This window comes from Gossypium hirsutum, chromosome D03 (genome assembly GCF_007990345.1).
Source record: "Gossypium hirsutum isolate 1008001.06 chromosome D03, Gossypium_hirsutum_v2.1, whole genome shotgun sequence".
Classification (NCBI taxonomy): domain Eukaryota; kingdom Viridiplantae; phylum Streptophyta; class Magnoliopsida; order Malvales; family Malvaceae; genus Gossypium; species Gossypium hirsutum.
This window is the reverse complement of record NC_053439.1, coordinates 14,128,419-14,146,738: the sequence shown is the minus strand read 5'-3', so window position 1 is coordinate 14,146,738 and position 18,320 is coordinate 14,128,419. Positions and strand designations below refer to the sequence as shown.

Sequence of the window (18,320 nt, the reverse complement as noted above, 5' to 3'; positions counted from 1 at the left end):
TGAAGTTTGAATCAGTGTCGGTAGTCTGTGAATTTCCAGATGTATTTCCAGAGGAATTGCCTGGGTTACCTCCGATTAGAGAAGTTGAGTTTGCTATCTATTTGTTACCTGGTACTGCACCGATTTCTATTGCTCCATATCAGATGGCTCCGACAGAATTGAAAGAATTAAAGGCTCAGTTGCAAGAATTGACGGATAAAGGATTTGTGAGACCGAGTTTTTCTCCTTGGGGTGCTCCTGTATTATTTGTGAAGAAGAAAGATGGCTCTATGAGGCTTTGTATTGATTACCGTCAGCTCAACAAAGTGACTATAAAGAACAAGTATCCTTTGCCGAGAATTGATGATTTGTTTGACCAACTAAAAGGAGCAACAGCGTTTTCAAAGATTGACCTGAGATCTGGTTACTATCAGTTGAGAGTTAAGGAGTCTGATGTGCCAAAGACCGCTTTCAGAACGAGGTATGGACACTATGAATTTCTGGTAATGCCTTTTGGTTTAACTAATGCTCCGGCTATTTTTATGGATTTGATGAATCAAATTTTTCGACCGTATCTGGATAAGTTCGTGGTAGTGTTCATAGATGATATTTTAATTTATTCTCGGGATGAATCCGAGCATGCAGAACATTTGAGAACTGTGTTGCAGATTCTGAGGGAGAAGAAATTATATGCTAAATTCAGCAAAAGTGAGTTTTGGCTTCGCGAAGTTGGATTCTTGGGACATATAGTTTCAAGTGAAGGTATTTGGGTTGATCCAAGCAAAATTTCAGCAATTGTTGATTGGAAGCCACCAAAGAATGTGACCGAGGTTAGAAGTTTTCTGGGCTTAGCCCGCTATTACAGACGGTTTATTAAAGGATTCTCGATGATTTCTTCTCCTATGACTAAGTTACTGCAGAAGAATGTCAAGTTTGAATAGACCGATAAATGTCAACAGAGTTTTGAGAAGTTGAAGGCATTATTGACTGAGGCGCCAGTGTTGGTGCAACCTGAGTCCGGGAAGGAGTTTGTAATTTACAGTGATGCATCGTTGAATGGTCTTGGGTGTGTGTTAATGCAAGAGGGCAAAGTAATAGCTTATGCTTCGAGACAGCTGAAACCGCATGAGAAGAATTATCCGACACATGATTTAGAATTGGCTGCTATTGTTTTTGCTTTAAAAATTTGGCGTCATTATCTGTATGGTGAGAAATGTCGAATCTTCACTGATCATAAGAGTTTGAAGTATTTAATGAATCAAAAAGACTTGAATTTGCGAAAACGGAGATCGCTTGAGCTAAAAAAAGACTATGAGCTAGTGATTGATTATCATCCTGGAAAAGCTAATGTTGTTGCTGATGCCTTGAGCAGGAAATCTTTATTTGCTTTAAAAGCTATGAGTACGAGATTAGCTTATTCTGATGATGGTTCAATTTTGGCTGAATTGAGGGCTAGACCGTTATTTCTTCAGCAAATTCGGGAAGCTCAAAAGAATGACAGTAAATTGCAAGCCAGGAGAGCTCAGTGTGAAGCAGGTGTTGACTCAGATTTTCAAATTGGTTCAGATGATTGCCTGATGTTCCGGGATAGAGTATGTGTACCGAAGAATGATGAGTTAATTCGGACCATTTTATGTGAGGCACGTAGTGGTGATTTGTCAGTTCACCCAGGTAGTGTGAAAATGTATAATGATTTGAAGAAATTATATTGGTGGCCGGGCATGAAAAAGGATATCTCGAAATTTGTATCAAAGTGTTTAATTTGTCAACAAGTAAAAGCTGAGCATCAAGTACCATCGGGTTTACTTCAGCCGGTAATGATTCCAGAGTGGAAGTGGGACAGTATCACGATGGATTTTGTGACAGGATTGCCTTTGACTCTAAATAAGAAGGATGATATTTGGGTAATTGTTGATAGACTGACAAAGTCAGCCCATTTCATTCCTGTACGCATTGATTACTCACTTGACAAGTTGGCTGAGTTATATGTTGTTGAAATAGTGAGATTACACGGGGTGCCTAAGTCTATTATATCGGATAGAGATCCGAGATTCACTTCGAGGTTTTGGATAAAGTTGCAGGAAGCTTTGGGTACAAAATTGAACTTTAGTACCGCGTTTCATCCGCAAACTGACGGACAATCGGAAAGAGTGATTCAAGTTCTTGAAGACATACTCCGGTGTTGTATTTTAGAATTTGAAGGCAGTTGGGAGAAATATCTACCATTGGTTGAATTTGCTTACAACGATAGCTATCAGTCGAGTATGCAAATGGCACCGTATGAAGCATTATATGGGCGTAAGTGTAGAACTCCTTTATATTGGACTGAGCTCGGTGAGAACCGGATTCATGGAGTTGACTTGGTGAAAGAAACTGAAGAAAAAGTGAAAATAATCCGTGACTGCTTAAAGGCTGCTTCAGATCAAAAAAAGTCATATGCGGATTTAAAGAGGAAAGAGATTGAGTTTCAAGTGGGTGATAGAGTGTTTTTGAAAGTATCTCCATGGAAGAAGATTCTGAGATTTGACCGTAAAGGCAAATTGAGTCCACGTTTTATTGGACCATATGAAGTTATTGAAAGAGTTGGACCTGTAGCTTATCGGTTAGCTTTGCCGGCAGAGTTAGAAAGGATACATAATGTATTTCATGTATCAATGTTGCGACGCTATCGTTCTGATCCTTCACTTATAGTTTCTCCTACAGAAATTGAAGTTCGACCGGATATGACTTATGAGGAGGAACCGATAAAGATTCTGGCTCGAGAGGTCAAACAGTTGAGAAATAAAAGTATAGCCTTAGTGAAAGTGTTGTGGCAAAAACATGGAATGGAAGAGGCTACGTGGGAACCGAAGAAGTTATGAGGAAACAGTACCCAAACCTCTTTTCGGGTAAGATTTTCGGGGACGAAAATCCCTGAGGGGGGAATTGTAACAGCCCGATTTTGGGCCTAGTCGGAACAGTGGTTTCGGGACGACAAATCCGACAAGGGAAAATATGATTATTATTATATTTTTATGGTCTACAATTTTACGAAAAAATTTCGTAAAAATTTCGACGTTTGGGCACTCAATTTAGTCAAAAGGACTAAATTGTAAAAAGTGCAAAAGTTGAGTTCTACATGTTAGAAGTGTCAAATTGTTATGAAATTCTAAATTGGGGGTCCTTATGTGTTAATTAGACCATTAGTTAATTGATGGACAAAAATAGGCATAAGAAATGGGTGAAATAGATTTTTTTAAATGGGGAGCATTTTGGTCATTAGTAAATAAATAGAATTAAAATGGAAAAAGATGGAAAAATGGTGTCCATCTTCATTAAGTTGCTGCCAAAATTTGGAAGACACCATAGCTAGGGTTTCTTTGCTTTCTCAAGCTCATAGTAAGTGCATCCTAGCCCCGTTTTTAATGTTCTTTGCATTTTTGAAATCCTCGTAGCTCGGTTTAGCTTATTTTACTGTTAATTCATGTTAGGGTTTATATTTGGAAAAATACCCATAGGTGAAAAGTGTTTATTTTGCTGTTTTATGGTGGAATATGAAGCTAGAATTTATGTTAAACAACTTTTGCTAAGCGATTTTAAATGAAAACGGGTAAATTGACATAATCGGTAAAAATAGTTAATGTTCAAAAGTATGTGTTAGAGTGAGAATTTGATGTTGCCATCGAAGGGAAAAATGTTCAGCATGTCATAAAACATAAGAATAAGAGATGAAGTTTAATTTCCGAGCTTGGGGACAAAAGTGTAATTATGTAAAAGTTTGGGGGTAATATTGTAATTTTCAAAAAGTTGGATGGTGGATTATTTTAATAAATGTGGACATTAACTGAGTTAAATTTTCCATTATAGATCAAGAAAGACGAGAAGACTACCTCAAACGGGGAAAAGAGAAGGTAGTGGAGTAAATTGTAAAATTTCGATATTTTGCACCGAGGTAAGTAAACATGTGATTTAATGCATTATTTTGATATTATTCAATATATGTTAGTATTTAATAGAACATAGAATAAATATTTGGCAAGATCCTAAAAATGTGGTTAAGTTGGGAAAGGTGGTAAGTGTTGAAAATATGGGTTTCGGTTGAACAGTCGAAATAAGCCGGAGTACATTGAATATGAAGGGGTTGCTAAGTGCTGATTCCTCGACTCATTGGTGGTTGCTAAATGTTGATTCCACCGTATCTTTAAATATAAAGGGGGTTGCTAAGTGTTGATTCCCCGATCCATTGGTGGTTGCTAAGTGCTGATTCCACCGTATCTTTAAATGTGAAGGGGGTTGCTAAGTGCTAATTCCCCCAAGGGGTTGCTAAGTGTTGATTCCCCGAATCATTGGTGGTTGCTAAGTGCTGATTCCACCATATCTTTGAATGTGAAAGGGGTTGCTAAGTGCTGATTCCCCGAATCACTGGTGGTTGCTAAGTGCTGAATCCACCGATAACGGTTAACATTTCGAGTGTTCAACGAGGAAATTGGGAAGGTGAATATTTATGTATGGTGGACAAATTTATGGGAGGAATATTGGGTTTGGTACATAGTCAACCCATGCATAAGGTAAGAGGAAGTATCAAAAACTACAAAAAAGCAAATTAAATATAAAACTGTTTTGAACAACGGGAGTTGGGAAACTTTGAAAAATCACCATAAATGGTGGAAAATGAATTGGAGGTTTAATAATATATGAAATTAAAGCTGAGTGAGTCTATTTTCATATGAAAGAAACAGAGTAAGCAAAAGAGTTGTATATTTGGGGATATTTGAATTTATTTGAGACAGGTTTGGATTGATTTCGAAATCCCCTGTTCCAACTTTGGAAAATCAGCAAACATTTTACAAAAATAATTATGGCCTGAAATTTATATGCCTGGATTCCTTATTGAGTATATTTTTAATAGAAACAAACGAGACCATTGTTTGAATTTTGTACAGAGAGTTAAGTAAATTTTAGTAAAGGGAGGTCATAACCGTCGGGCAGTGAAATAGGGGAATCTTTAAAGAATAAACTGTACTAATTGGCTAAATCAAAAATTCTAAAAATTTTATGGTGGAAAAGTATATGAGTCTAGTTTCGGGGAAAATTTACAAAACTTAATTTGGAGTTCTGTAGGTCCAGATAAAAATAAATTAGCGTCTGTGACACAGAAAAACAGTTTGCTAGAAATTAAACGAACCTTGAAATTTATGTGTGACTAAAATTATGTTGCTATGAAATCATGTGGGAAATTTATTTATTTGTCATATGTTTACTTACTAAGCTATATGCTTACTCGTTTTTATTTTCCCTTGATTATAGTGACATCAGCCAGCTCGAAATTTGGACGAAGTCAGGAAATCATCCACACTATCATCAAATTTTTGGGTATTTTGTAATTAATATTTTGAAATATGGCATGTATAGATGACTTTATGTGATGTGGTATAAATATATATATAGTGTTGTTTGGTTTAATATGTTGGTGATTATTAATGGAAAAATTATGTCTGAACATATATCTATAATTGGTTGGAAATATTGAAGTTGTTTGAAATTGTTTTTGGAAAGTTGTAGGGGGTTTTATGTAAAAACAAGTCGAAATGCTGCCGAAATTTTTATAAAAAAAATTATAAGTGTTTGAGTTCTAGTAATACCTTATACTCTGTTTCGGCAAGGAACACGGGTAAGGGGTGTTACAATATGAGTATTGAACCATTGAATTATGGAGAAGTATGTATGTGTTTAAAATGTATGTTATGCGATGTGTGTTCTAATTGGGGTGTATGTTAGTGAAGTAAAAGGTTGAGTTTAGATTGTGTCAATGTATATAGAGTTTGTCAAGAGAGTCTATGTCTATTCATAGCAGTGGTGTCTAATAGAGTCCATCGGGACTAAAAACACGAACTCTGAAGGAAAGCCCTTGGTCATGGCACCACTCTGAAAAGAACTAAGGAATGGTGATTAGCCAATGAGGTTCTCTACGTGTCCTAGGATGATGATGGGCAAACCTCACGTAATGTGAGTTTAGGTAAATCCATATCATAAACATGACAGTTAAGAATAGCCTTTGTGGCAAACTCTGAAAAGAGATGCCTTGGTGGCAAATTCTGAATGGATCACCTTAATGGCATGTTCTATCTAATTTTCTGTATGGTATATTCTGCTAAGTCTATGTGGCGTGAACTGTCAAGAATATCTTGTAAGTTATGAATCTGGTGTCTGCCTCTGTGGTAAGATATGAGTAAGTTCTTGTAGTTTTGTAATAAATGTAACCAAGATAAGGTATTGATATGCTCTGGAATAAGAGTTGAATGAAGTCTTAAGGATTTTCCATGAAAAAAAGATGCGTATATGTATGTCAGGAAAGGTATTTGTTATGATGATTTGTAAATACAAAAAGTAAGGAGTATCACACTTTCTTCGAAGTTCATTCTGAATCTGAGTCACTGCTATTTGAATTATGAGATTCTGTAATAGCATGATATAAAGCTCATCTGGATGTTATAAGCTGTGAATTATCAATATGGATATGTGTACAGAACTAGATAGGGGTATATTTGAGTGGGAGCCAATAGTAGAAAAATTTGTGTATGTATCCGTCCAAAGACAATATCAGTAAGCAATTGGTTGAGGGAAGAACATGGGTTAAGTTATGGATTATAGGAAGTGGTTTCTAAGAGTATATTTTGATAAGAAATTATTGTGGGACAAGAGATTTATGGAATGATTGGAAGGATTCCTTAGTTAACAAGATATGAAAGATTAGGTATATAAGGGTATGAAAACTTGTGTATAAAGAAATGATAAGACTGTATGGTATCCGTCGAAGTAAATGAGACAGAGTAATAGTTCACTCATAGTAATTTCTACGAGACTGCAAAGCCTCCATTAAGGTATAGTTAATGAGCTCACTAAGTACTCTTGTACTTACAAGATTGTTATCTCTTTTCAGGTTTGTTGAGAACAGGCTTTACCTAGAGGGACAACGACAGGAATATCCAAGTTGGTGGCGAGTAGGCTGTTATGCATATAGTGGATTTGTGGTGTAATCTTTGATATGCCTATGAGTCTGTCCTGAATTAGTTTCCCACTTGTAAAGTTTTGTATCAATATTGGTGTAATAAGTTATTCATTGCATATTTTGTTCGAATTTTTCAAAATTTAAGTTTTCTTTTAGAATTTCTAATAACAAGTTTAAAAATTAAACGACAAAAATGTAAATTGTTTTTGTTAAACGTTTTGAATTGTTTAGTAACACTCGAGATCCGAACTTAGTGAATCGAGTTGGGTTGAGGGCATTACAAAAACACCCAACAAGAAAAAAATCATTAAAAATATCAAAATTTAGAAGGCCTATTTATTTTCATCAATGAAGTATTTTATCAAACACTTTCTAAGTTGAACTCAATCCTTACAAAACACAAAAGAATCCCAAATAATAATAAGACCTCCAAAATTTCCATTTGAAGATTGACTAATCAATTCTCGATTACTATAGGGCCATAAACAATCAATTAACCAATCAACATAATTTTCAATCTTGGACTCTAAAATAGTGAGAAACTGTACTTTCAACTTAGTAACCAGTTGCTTAATCTTTCTTTTCTTTATGCTCAATCCTAAGCCCCTTAGGTTTCAAGATAAAATACAAAACTTATTCAATACACAAAACTTTAGTACACCAATAGAGACAGACTTGGAACAAAGATAATAGAAGCAAATATCAATAAACTGAATAAGAAACTAGCTAAGTGAATCAAAGCAACCAAATCGACCCAAACGCCACCCAAAACACTAAGAATAGAAATAAGGGAGTTGTAAAAAACATATTGGCAAGCATTTACTTTAATTGATTTACACAAATCAATTTAGCACAAAGTAAAAAAAAAACTATAAGAAAAAAAACTCACCTAAAAATAAATAGACCCATTTTGAATGAAGTAAATAGCTTCCATTTCTATATATATATATATAAAATTTTAAATGCAAAACCTTGATAAGAAGAAGATAGTGATATACTTTTATAGGACTAGAAAGTTTGTTTTTTTTTTAGTTTTTGGGGTTTCTTCGAAATGCAGACAAGGAAGGAAGACTTGGTAAGGACGACGACCGACTGACATAGATGATGAGGTGAGGCCAACAGACAGAGATGAGGAGGAGAGGTGAAGGTTGACGGACAAAAATGACAAGGAATGGAGAACGACTGTTATTCAAGTCAGTGTTGAGAGTGAAGAGGAGTAGAGAGAATATCTTACGAGATGAAAATCAGTAAGATGTTTTCCTTAAAAATGCATTAGTTTTACCCATGTTTTAGAGAATGTGCTCCTTTGGGAATTCATTTTCTGCCGAACAAATATTGTAAAACAATGAAAATATTTTACAAAAAATATTTTGTTAGTAAACAAACGAACCTTTAATTTGAAGTTACATATATTTGTTGGTCGAATATCATATGCACAAGTATACGTATTATAGCAAGTAGTATAAAAAATCACTCCTAGGTAGAGCTATTACTAATTATAATGCTAATTACCAAAGTAATTTTTTTTCATACCAAAATAACAAATAAAATTTAACAAAGCAATCTAAAACAAAATAATCAATCTGAAATGAAATAATCAATCAATAGTAAAAGCCTAGTATTATTATTTCATCCAATGTATTAGCTAATTGTTCAATATATAACATCCTTCACCCATCTCGACATCCAGTGTTGATGTGAAATGCTACCCGAGCACACACATATAAAAAATCTCAACAACTATTTAAGTAATCAAAATTTGAAGAAATTAAATAAAACCATAAAATTTAGGTAAAATCATTTTCAAATCATTTAGAAACATTTTACAGGTAATCGAAAATGTCTGGGTTAATTTCGAGCTTCGATGGGTTCAAAATACTAAAAACAGTGCAATGGTACAAAATCAAGGGTTATGTATCGATACATGTACCCCATGTACCGATACCTTGGGCAAAGTATCGATACATAAGCTTATGTTCTGATACTTTGGCTAGAAACTATAACTTTTTAGTTATTGACTTGCAAAGTTCTAATACTTTTAGTATAAGTACCAAATATAACATCTTATACCTAGTTCGATCGCCCAGTCTGAGCTATAAGATATTACAAATATAAACGTTAACATCATTCACAATTTAATAAAAAAATAACCAAATAATTCATTTGCAATCATTAGACCTAATTCAAGCTTACGGAACATTTAAAACAAATCGGGAACAATTTTGGATTAAAATGAAGCTTTTAAAAAAATTGAGTAAAAAGTGAAAACAAAGGTCACACGACCGTGTGGCCAGGCCATGTGACGAATCTCAGCCCATGTGGCTCAAGAACTTGGCCGTGTAACTCTCTGTAGTCAGGTAAACCTGGGTCACACGACTGTGTCCTCAAATCGTGTAACTCTCTATGACCACGTGAACAAACCTGTACAAAATATCAAACAGGCCACGTGGCCATGTCATGCAACTGTATGGGATACATGGTCGTGTGGCAGACCATGTCCCAGACCATGTGTGCCCAAAATACCTTCAAACACAAGCCAATTCACCTACAATTTCTTAGACACCAAGACATGTATTTACCACTACATTAACCTATTAAAAAATGTACCAAATAAATTCCAAATGTCATATGCCATAATCAAACTTTTATACCACACTTTCTAATGCCAATATATTCCAACCAAAATTTCAAAAGATTACCAAAACAAAATAGCCATTTCAACAATAAATCTCCGAGGAAGACATCAAATGACTAGTTACCATTTCAAGATACCAAATACCAGTATCATGTTTACAATTCAAATGGCACAAATCATCATCTCACAAAATAGAATCAATATGATATACCTAATTAGTTTTATCACATTCATCACAAGTTGATCATAAAACATGAAACTTAACATTATATACCAACTTTTAACCACATCCATGTTGAACATTTTCAGTATTATATCTATGTATGTACTTTATCTTAGACCTAGGAGTTATCTTGATCTATCTCTATAGATTTTGACTCATAATATGAAAGTGGTCTCACCCAAGTTCTTCATAGAAAAACAACTTCCTAACAAAGTCTTAACAAACTGTAAAGTAGGTATGTCATTTCCCATTATCAGTACGTCATCTACATATAGTACCAAATATATAATAGTACTCTCATTAAATTTCTTGTCAACATAAGACTCATATTCATTTTTTAAAAATCAAACTCTTTGATTGCATCATTAAAATGAAGATTCCAACTTCCTAACTCTTTGATTACATCAATAGAATGAAGATTCCAACTTTGAAAAGCTTGCTTCTTCATATATGAATTTTTCTATCCTATATATCTTTCCAACATCCTTTGGATCAACAAATCCTTCAGGTTGTGTCATGCACAAATCCTCTTCTAATTTCCCATGAAGAAAAGTTATTAAGGAAAGTTATTCTGATATCTATCTGTCAGATTTTACAATCACGAAATGTAGTTATCACAAGCAAGATCCGAATAGATTTAAACATGGAAACATGAGTGAAGGTTTAATCTAAATTTGGCAAAAAATTTTGGTGACTAACCACCCCTTGTATGGTTGTGCAGTACTATCCATGTGGGTCAACTGACCGCCACCAGACATGCAAACATCTAGACTAAAAATACTGCAACAAAAATATAGAAGATAGAACAGTGGTGCCCACAAGTATATGGGTCAAATTGTAATATACTAACTTTACAATGAAACAATTCAGGAAGTATTCCAAGGATCAAACCCAAGGGAGGTCAAATCAAACCAAAAACTACTTTATACACTATCATGGCTAAATAGTATTAATCGAAATTATAGTATGAATAACCAAACAAAAAATTAATCAAGGAAAATAATAAAAAATAATTAAATAAGGCTAATAGTCGAAATTTACTTGATGGATTTAGCTACTCATGGATCTAAATAAAAAAAATCCTGACTGTAATTTAAACATGCAAAGAAAATATTAAATGAAAGAAAAGGGAAAAAAGAGATTGATCTATTTTGATATTAGATGCGCTCGAAAACTGAAAACCCTTTAACAATTGTCGAGATAGCGTCGGTTGCAAATGAAAACCAAAGAAAAATTATGAAATATTAAAGAAACCAAAGCTTGGAATTAAATCAAATCCAAGTCTGAAACAAGAATAAAAATTCGTAGAGAAAATAAAACTAAATTGTAACTAAAATTTAATATCTAAAATCTAATCTAAGAACAACCTCCTCAACTAAGCTTGAACATAACTATATATAAACAGTTGTTTCTACCCTAATTAGGTCAAATACAAGCCATTAAACTGAATAAAGTACATTGTACAGATGAAAACACCATCAACAATATTTTGGCCTTTATCACAGTGGTGTCGCGACACCACAAGATCGGTGTTGCGACACAGAACTTCGAATGAGACTTTTCTTGTTTTGAAATGTGATGTTGCAACATTGCATGCTAGTGTCGCGACATCAATGTCTTCCTTGGTGTTCTTTGGCTTGAAAATAATGTCTCGCACACTAAATTGGCTCATCAATCCTACCCTAGGTCCATATTGGCCCAACGGGTCGTTACAATACCAAAATATGCGTAAAAAATTCTTATTTTACTAAAACTACTAAATTAGAAAACTAATTGAAATACTAATAAAATTGTCCAAAAACAAGCTCATTCAGTGTCGAAAAGACTCTAATTTACAACAACGAATTGTGGTAGATCATCAACCAAGGTTCATACTTGGTTAACAAACATGGAATCCATCTCAAACCTCATGGTCTCGAGCTATTTCTCAAATTGTATGCTTACTATCGCTTCTTAATAAGTGTTAGGCTCATTTTGATCTATAAGTAGAACATTGCCTTGTATTGTAACGAGAAATCCATATCTTTCAAGTGCATAACATTCTCTTAAAGAGCTACGTGGCGGTTGTATTTCCACAACAACTTGTGGAACTTGTTGTTGTTCTATCTCTGGTTCAATGGTACTTATGGTTCTCAAATTTCTTCAAGTTCAATCTTCCTCCCACTTCCTTTTCTGAATACAAGTTCTCTTTCAAGAAAGACACTTGTCTGAGCAACAAGCACTTTCTTTAGGATATCCTACAAAATTGCATCTTTCATATTTGAGTTCAAGCTTAGTAGACGTTTGACGTTTAACATAAGTTTCATAACCCCGAATCTTCATGAAAAACGTACTAGTAAGCTTCCTAGTCCACATCTTATGTGGTGTCTTTTAAATTGATTTAGAAAGAACAAGATTTAATGTGAAAGTAAGTGCATGTCCCCAAAAGAAAATAAAAAGATCAACATGACTCATCATTGATCGAACTGTGGTAACAATGTTCGATTTCTTCTCTCAAAAACTCCATTCCATTGTAAAGTACCAACAGGAGTAAGTTGTGAGACAATCTCACATTCCTTCTGAAGGTCATTAAACTCTAAACTTAAATATTATCCACCTTGAACCGAACGAAATGCCTTGATATTTTTGTCTAGTTGATTTTGTACTTCATTTTTAACTTCTTCGAACTTTTCAAGGGCTTCGAATTTATGACACATGAGAAAAATATACTCATATCTACTGAAATCATCAGTAAAAGTAATAAAGTATTGAAAACCATCTCCAGCCTGTATATTCATTAGCCAACATAAATTACTACGTATTAAACCCAATAAATCACTAGTTCACTCACTTTTTCAGTAAAAGAAGCTTTAATAATTTTACTTAATAAGTAAGATTCACATACTTCAAATTGTTCAAAAACAAACAAATTAAAAAAATCTTTTTTTTATGGAGCTTGAAGATGTGTTCCTCACTTATGTGGCTCAAACAATAATGCCAAAGATAAGTTTAAATTGAGTCATTTATTTTAGGTCTTTTAGTATTTATGTTATAAATAAACATATCTTGATATAAAATGTAGAGGTTGTTTACCAACATTGTCGAATAATAAAAAACATTATCCAGATAAAAAGAACAATAATTATATTTAATAATTATCTCAAAGCCCAACTTTTCAATTAAAACATTACGTGGTTATATATATGATATGGATACCCTAAAGATTTTAGATACTCATTGTGGTTTCCCATTTTTTTTGGTTGATATTATAAGTTAATGGTTAAATTTTAATTTTGGCCCTTAAACTATGTTGAAACTTGAGATTTAATCTATATACTTTTAACTTTTAACATAATTTGGTCTATCTACTTTTAGAATGTTATTAGTTAATCTAAATAGTTAATACAATCAACATGTTAACATCGATTTTTCTTAAAAATACTATACCAATAGAAAAAATATTTTATCATGATAATTTCGAATGGGTATTCTTAAGAAAGAAAATTTCTAATTAATACTTTCAATATTATTTTTTATTGTTAGGTGAATATGAAGGGATTTTTTTTAATTTTAAAATGTCGCATCAAAAAATTTAATAAAAAATTTTAATTCTGAATTTTAAAATCTAAAAAATAAAAAGTTAATTTCTAAATATATTAAATATATAAAATTTAAAACATATTTTAACTTTCAAATTTTTATTATATAATTTAATAAAAACAAATACTCGTAGATATATAAATTCGAACATTATACCTACACGAATGGCAGTCATCCCCTATGTTGTCTTCCTTAATAAAAATTAAAGCAATTAATAAGCCTTTTGCTTTTTGTGCCCCACCTTGAATGTGAGTTCCGTTATTGGGTCCACCATAACCAACGGCCTAAAACGCCCTCAAAATATCAAATGGCTCAAATGTAATTTCGTACATTAAGGGTTCAAACGTAATTTCAGTCCTTCCTACCTCAGTCTCCCCCCCTTCCTCCCCACGGTTTAAAGTTCAACCGTCGCCGTGAACACACCACCATATCCATTCGACCACTCAAAGCCCGAAAAAAAACAGATTTTTCTTCTTCAAATTTAGAACCCCAGAATTTGGGAGGTTTGCTGTTTTTGGATTTTCATGGTGAATTCGAAATGGTTGGAAATTCGCTAGCTGGACTGCAAGATCACTTGAAATTGGCTCGAGAATACGCTCTCGAAGGCCTCTACGACACTTCCATTATCTTCTTTGATGGCGCCATTGCTCAGATCAACAAGTAAATTTCCTTCCTCTTTTCATTTTCCTCTTATTTTCTGGAATTTCAGCCACTCATTCTTTTTTTTTCTTTTTTTTTTCGGCGTAAATTTTCGATTTATTATGCAGTTTTGAGTCACAATTAAGTTAGTTACATTAATAGTTATTTTCTTAAAATAATTTGAAGTGCGTGGGGAAATACGCAAAAGAAAAATGTTAGCTTTATCAGCTGAGTTTGCTTGATATCTTATTTTATTGGGTCACAATGTGCTTATTTGTTTCAGATTTTTTGGTCAAATATGCATTATTTTAACTATTGTTTGAGCTAATTTGCAAAATTTGTTGATCTTTTGTTATGCATTTAGGCATCTAGCCAATCTTGATGACCCGCTAATTCGTGCAAAATGGATGAATGTAAAGAAAGCACTATCAGAGGAGACAGAAGTTGTGAAGCAATTGGATGCTGAGAGAAGGTCATTTAAGGAAGCTCCTAATGGGCGGCGTCCTTCTTCGCCGCCGATTCATGCTAAGTCATCTTTCGTATTCCAACCATTAGATGAGTATCCAACTTCATCAGGTGCCCCAGTGGATGATCCTGATGTGTGGAGGCCTCCAAGTCGGGACACTTCAAGTAGAAGACCTGCTAGGGCTGGTCAAGTGGGCACGAGGAAATCTCCACAAGATGGGGCTTGGGGTCGTGGCAATACCAGAACAGGTACAACTGGACGAGGTGCAAAGGCAGGTGGTTCGAGTAGAACTAACACAGGGGCCAGAGCATCTACCACTGGAAAGAAGGGTACTGGCTCAGGGAAATCTACAAAAGGAGATTCGGCAGTAAGTTCTGGTTGACAATATGCTTTGCCAGTTAACTTTAACTTATTACTGCCTTTGAAGTTGAGATTTCAGTATAAAGCTTAACATGTTTAGGTTCAAAATATAATGCATGTGCCAAATTTGCTGTTAATATCTGAAGCCGCTTTAATAGAACTCCAGATAGTAGCAATAGGGACATGAACAATTTTGCTAATTGAAAGTCAAACTACTTTAGTTTGATGTTCTCAATTTTTTGGCTATCGATTTGCTTTTGCAATTTCTCAGAATGGTGATGCTGAAGATGGAAAATCTAAGAGGTCCCAGTATGAGGGACCTGATCCAGATTTGGCTGCAATGTTAGAAAGGGATGTTTTAGAAACCACGCCTGGAGTACGGTGGGATGATGTTGCTGGTCTGACTGAAGCAAAAAGACTTTTAGAGGAGGCTGTTGTTCTTCCTTTATGGATGCCTGAATATTTTCAGGTACTTGCTCTGTTGCAGCTGAATTATCATTAAGTATTATTTAGTAGAGGACATATAATAGAGCCAGATTGATTCTCATTTCTTTCACATAATATGATTTTTATGTTATTTCTTCTGATTTCATTGCCTTGAGTTTGCATTAAATAAAGGGATATAAGGATGCTAATTTAAGTTTAGTTTTCTCTATACAATTTAATGACTACGGAAAATCATTGGTCAATTTGTATAGAAGGTTCTTGTACCATACATTTTTTCCATATCTAGGTCCTCTATTATGATTTCATATGTTTAGTTTTCTCTATACAATTTAATGACTACGGAAAATCATTGGTCAATTTGTATAGAAGGTTCTTGTACCATACATTTTTTCCATATCTAGGTCCTCTATTATGATTTCATAATTTCTAGTCCATATAGTTTTCGAAATGTGCATTGTTAGTCTTGAGGCCAACTTTTTTTCTTTTAGTATTGTCAAATAATTTAATGTGACTTTATTTTTAAACATGCTATACCTTGGCAAAATTTGGACAAATATTACCTTTTTCTCATTTTTTGTCTTTTTCTAAATGTGCAAAAAGTTATCCAACTGTCATGACATTGCATGTTTAATAGAAATAAGCCATGTCTAATTATTTGACAGAATTAATCGGAAAAAAAGTTGGCCTCAGGACTGAAAGTGTTTATTTCGAAAAAGAGATTAAATCCAGAAAGAAAGACATATAGTACAAGGACTTCCTATAGAATTTGACCAAAATCATTAAGATGGAGTAATTTTTGTTTTGAAATTTCTAGAAAATTACAGAATTAACTTTTCTGCATATATTTTTTCTCCCACTTCTAAATGTGTTTATTCTGGCATATACTGATAGACAGGCTGAGTTATTTTCTTGTTTGTCTTTAGGGTATTAGGAGACCATGGAAAGGCGTTCTTATGTTTGGACCTCCTGGTACTGGCAAAACTCTTCTGGCTAAAGCAGTTGCCACTGAATGTGGGACAACATTTTTCAATGTTTCTTCTGCTACATTAGCCTCAAAGTGGCGTGGTGAGAGTGAGCGCATGGTCCGGTGCTTGTTTGATCTTGCAAGAGCTTATGCTCCTAGTACAATTTTTATTGATGAGATTGACTCTCTTTGCAATGCCCGTGGGTAAGTTTGCTGCTTGTTTCTGTGCTTTGGCTGTTATCTGGGATCTACCTTGGCAATTGGCTTTCTTTTGTTCTTGATGTTCTGAATGTAAATTTTTGTGCATATAGTCTAGCTTGATGGGGGAACGTATGTGCCAGTATTTTAAGTGTTTACTTGGAAATTTACATGGATAGACATGCTCTCGTTTTCTTCTTCTTCATTTGTGCATCTCTCTCTCCCTCCCTCCTTCCCTCCCTCTGTTGCATGGCTTTTGCATTCTCTTGACTTTGATTGCATTTTTTTTATGGTTTAGGGCTTCCGGGGAGCATGAGTCATCTAGAAGGGTAAAATCTGAACTGCTTGTTCAGGTAGATGGTGTAAATAATACTGGTACAAATGAAGATGGCAGCCGCAAGATAGTGATGGTTTTGGCTGCAACTAACTTCCCATGGGACATAGATGAGGCACTCAGGTTGGTCCTGTTTCTTTTATTTGCACCTACTCCATACATTTGAGGGATCTTATGATTAAGTTACTAGTTTACATTTGTTGTTTCTAATTGTTCTTCATGGAATGTAGGAGGCGACTGGAAAAGCGAATATATATTCCTCTGCCCAATTTTGAGAGTCGTAAGGAGCTCATTCGGATCAATCTAAAAACAGTTGAGGTAAATATTCTCACTAATCTATGATTAGTCTTATGATTCTTAAGGCTTTATAATATGGTTATCTTCTTTGTTTATTTGTTTTTCCATGCCACATTTGATTTGTTTCATTGATGCTTTGTTTTTCTTGAACTTTAATTTATTATTTATGTGATGAGCCGGTAAAATGAAAATTTTTAGCCCTGGTAGCATAATGGCGATGATGCAGCTTAGAATATTTCTTTTGGAAGCCAAATAAAAGTATACACATGAATCATTTGAAAACTATAGATGATTTGAAATGTTTATAGAATATTATGATAGGTAGATCATATCTCTCTCAACAGCCACCTTTGTCACCATAAAGAAGAAACTACTTGGCTATCAAGTTTTGCTCTCATCAGATGGACAGATTTGTGTCAGAGATGGGTGTATTATAATTTATTTAGCCATGGACCCTGTACCAATGCAGTTTTGTGTGTGTTTTAGTGAAAAATCTAGTGCTTGGATCAATAGTTACCGATCCAAAAAAATCTTCTGAAACTTGCTCTGGTTTCCTTGCAATTGATCTTGAGAAAACATTGGTCAATGGCTAGCATACTATGCCTGATATGAAATTGAGTTTGTCTGCCATTTATTGTCCTTGTGGTAATGTGGCAGGTGGCTGCTGACGTGGATATTGATGAAGTGGCTCGTCGTACAGAAGGGTATAGTGGGGATGATCTCACAAATGTTTGTCGCGATGCTTCCTTAAATGGCATGAGGCGGAAAATAGCTGGTAAGACACGTGACGAGATTAAGAACATGTCCAAAGATGAGATTTCAAAGGATCCTGTTGCTATGTGCGACTTTGAAGAAGCCTTGCCAAAGGTCCAGAGAAGTGTTTCACAAGCCGATATTGAGAAGCATGAAAAATGGTTTACCGAATTTGGATCAGCATAACGCAAAACCGGAAACCTGTAAGGGTTGTCTGCTTTCCTGATATGTTTTCATTGAAAGGGTCTTTCATTCTTATTATATTTCCCGGCATTTTGTTTGTGGCTGATTGTATGGAGGTTCGAACATTGTTGTTAGTTGTACCTGTAATCTGACCTAGGTTGACCATTTTATCACTGTGCATTTAATCAAAATCTGCATTTATCAGGGTTTATATGTAACTTGGTCACTGAATTTTATGACATCTTACTTGGAAAATTAAATTTCGCTATTAAGTA

At 34.3% G+C, this 18,320-nt stretch overlaps 1 protein-coding gene across 1 annotated transcript; it reads left to right on the top strand.

Annotated features, from left to right (window-relative positions):
- Nucleotides 1-13,735: 13,735 nt before the first annotated feature.
- On the top strand, nucleotides 13,736-18,320 carry LOC107949569 (katanin p60 ATPase-containing subunit A1). The gene is made up of 7 exons (XM_016884267.2): nucleotides 13,736-14,064; nucleotides 14,408-14,876; nucleotides 15,141-15,338; nucleotides 16,240-16,484; nucleotides 16,777-16,935; nucleotides 17,043-17,130; nucleotides 17,767-18,320. The coding sequence occupies exons 1-7, from the start codon at nucleotides 13,943-13,945 to the stop codon at nucleotides 18,046-18,048; spliced, it is 1,563 nt and encodes a 520-aa protein (XP_016739756.2). The 5' UTR covers nucleotides 13,736-13,942; the 3' UTR covers nucleotides 18,049-18,320.

What these genes read in the sequence shown, in the direction of transcription:
- LOC107949569 (XM_016884267.2), top strand. Translation starts at nt 13,943, where the DNA reads ATGGTTGGAAATTCGCTAGCTGGACTGCAAGATCACTTGAAATTGGCT. An exon ending in TCTCTTTGCAATGCCCGTGG is followed by an intron (nt 16,485 to 16,776) that starts GTAAGTTTGCTG and finishes TTTATGGTTTAG; the next exon opens with GGCTTCCGGGGAGCATGAGT. An exon ending in GACATAGATGAGGCACTCAG is followed by an intron (nt 16,936 to 17,042) that starts GTTGGTCCTGTT and finishes CATGGAATGTAG; the next exon opens with GAGGCGACTGGAAAAGCGAA.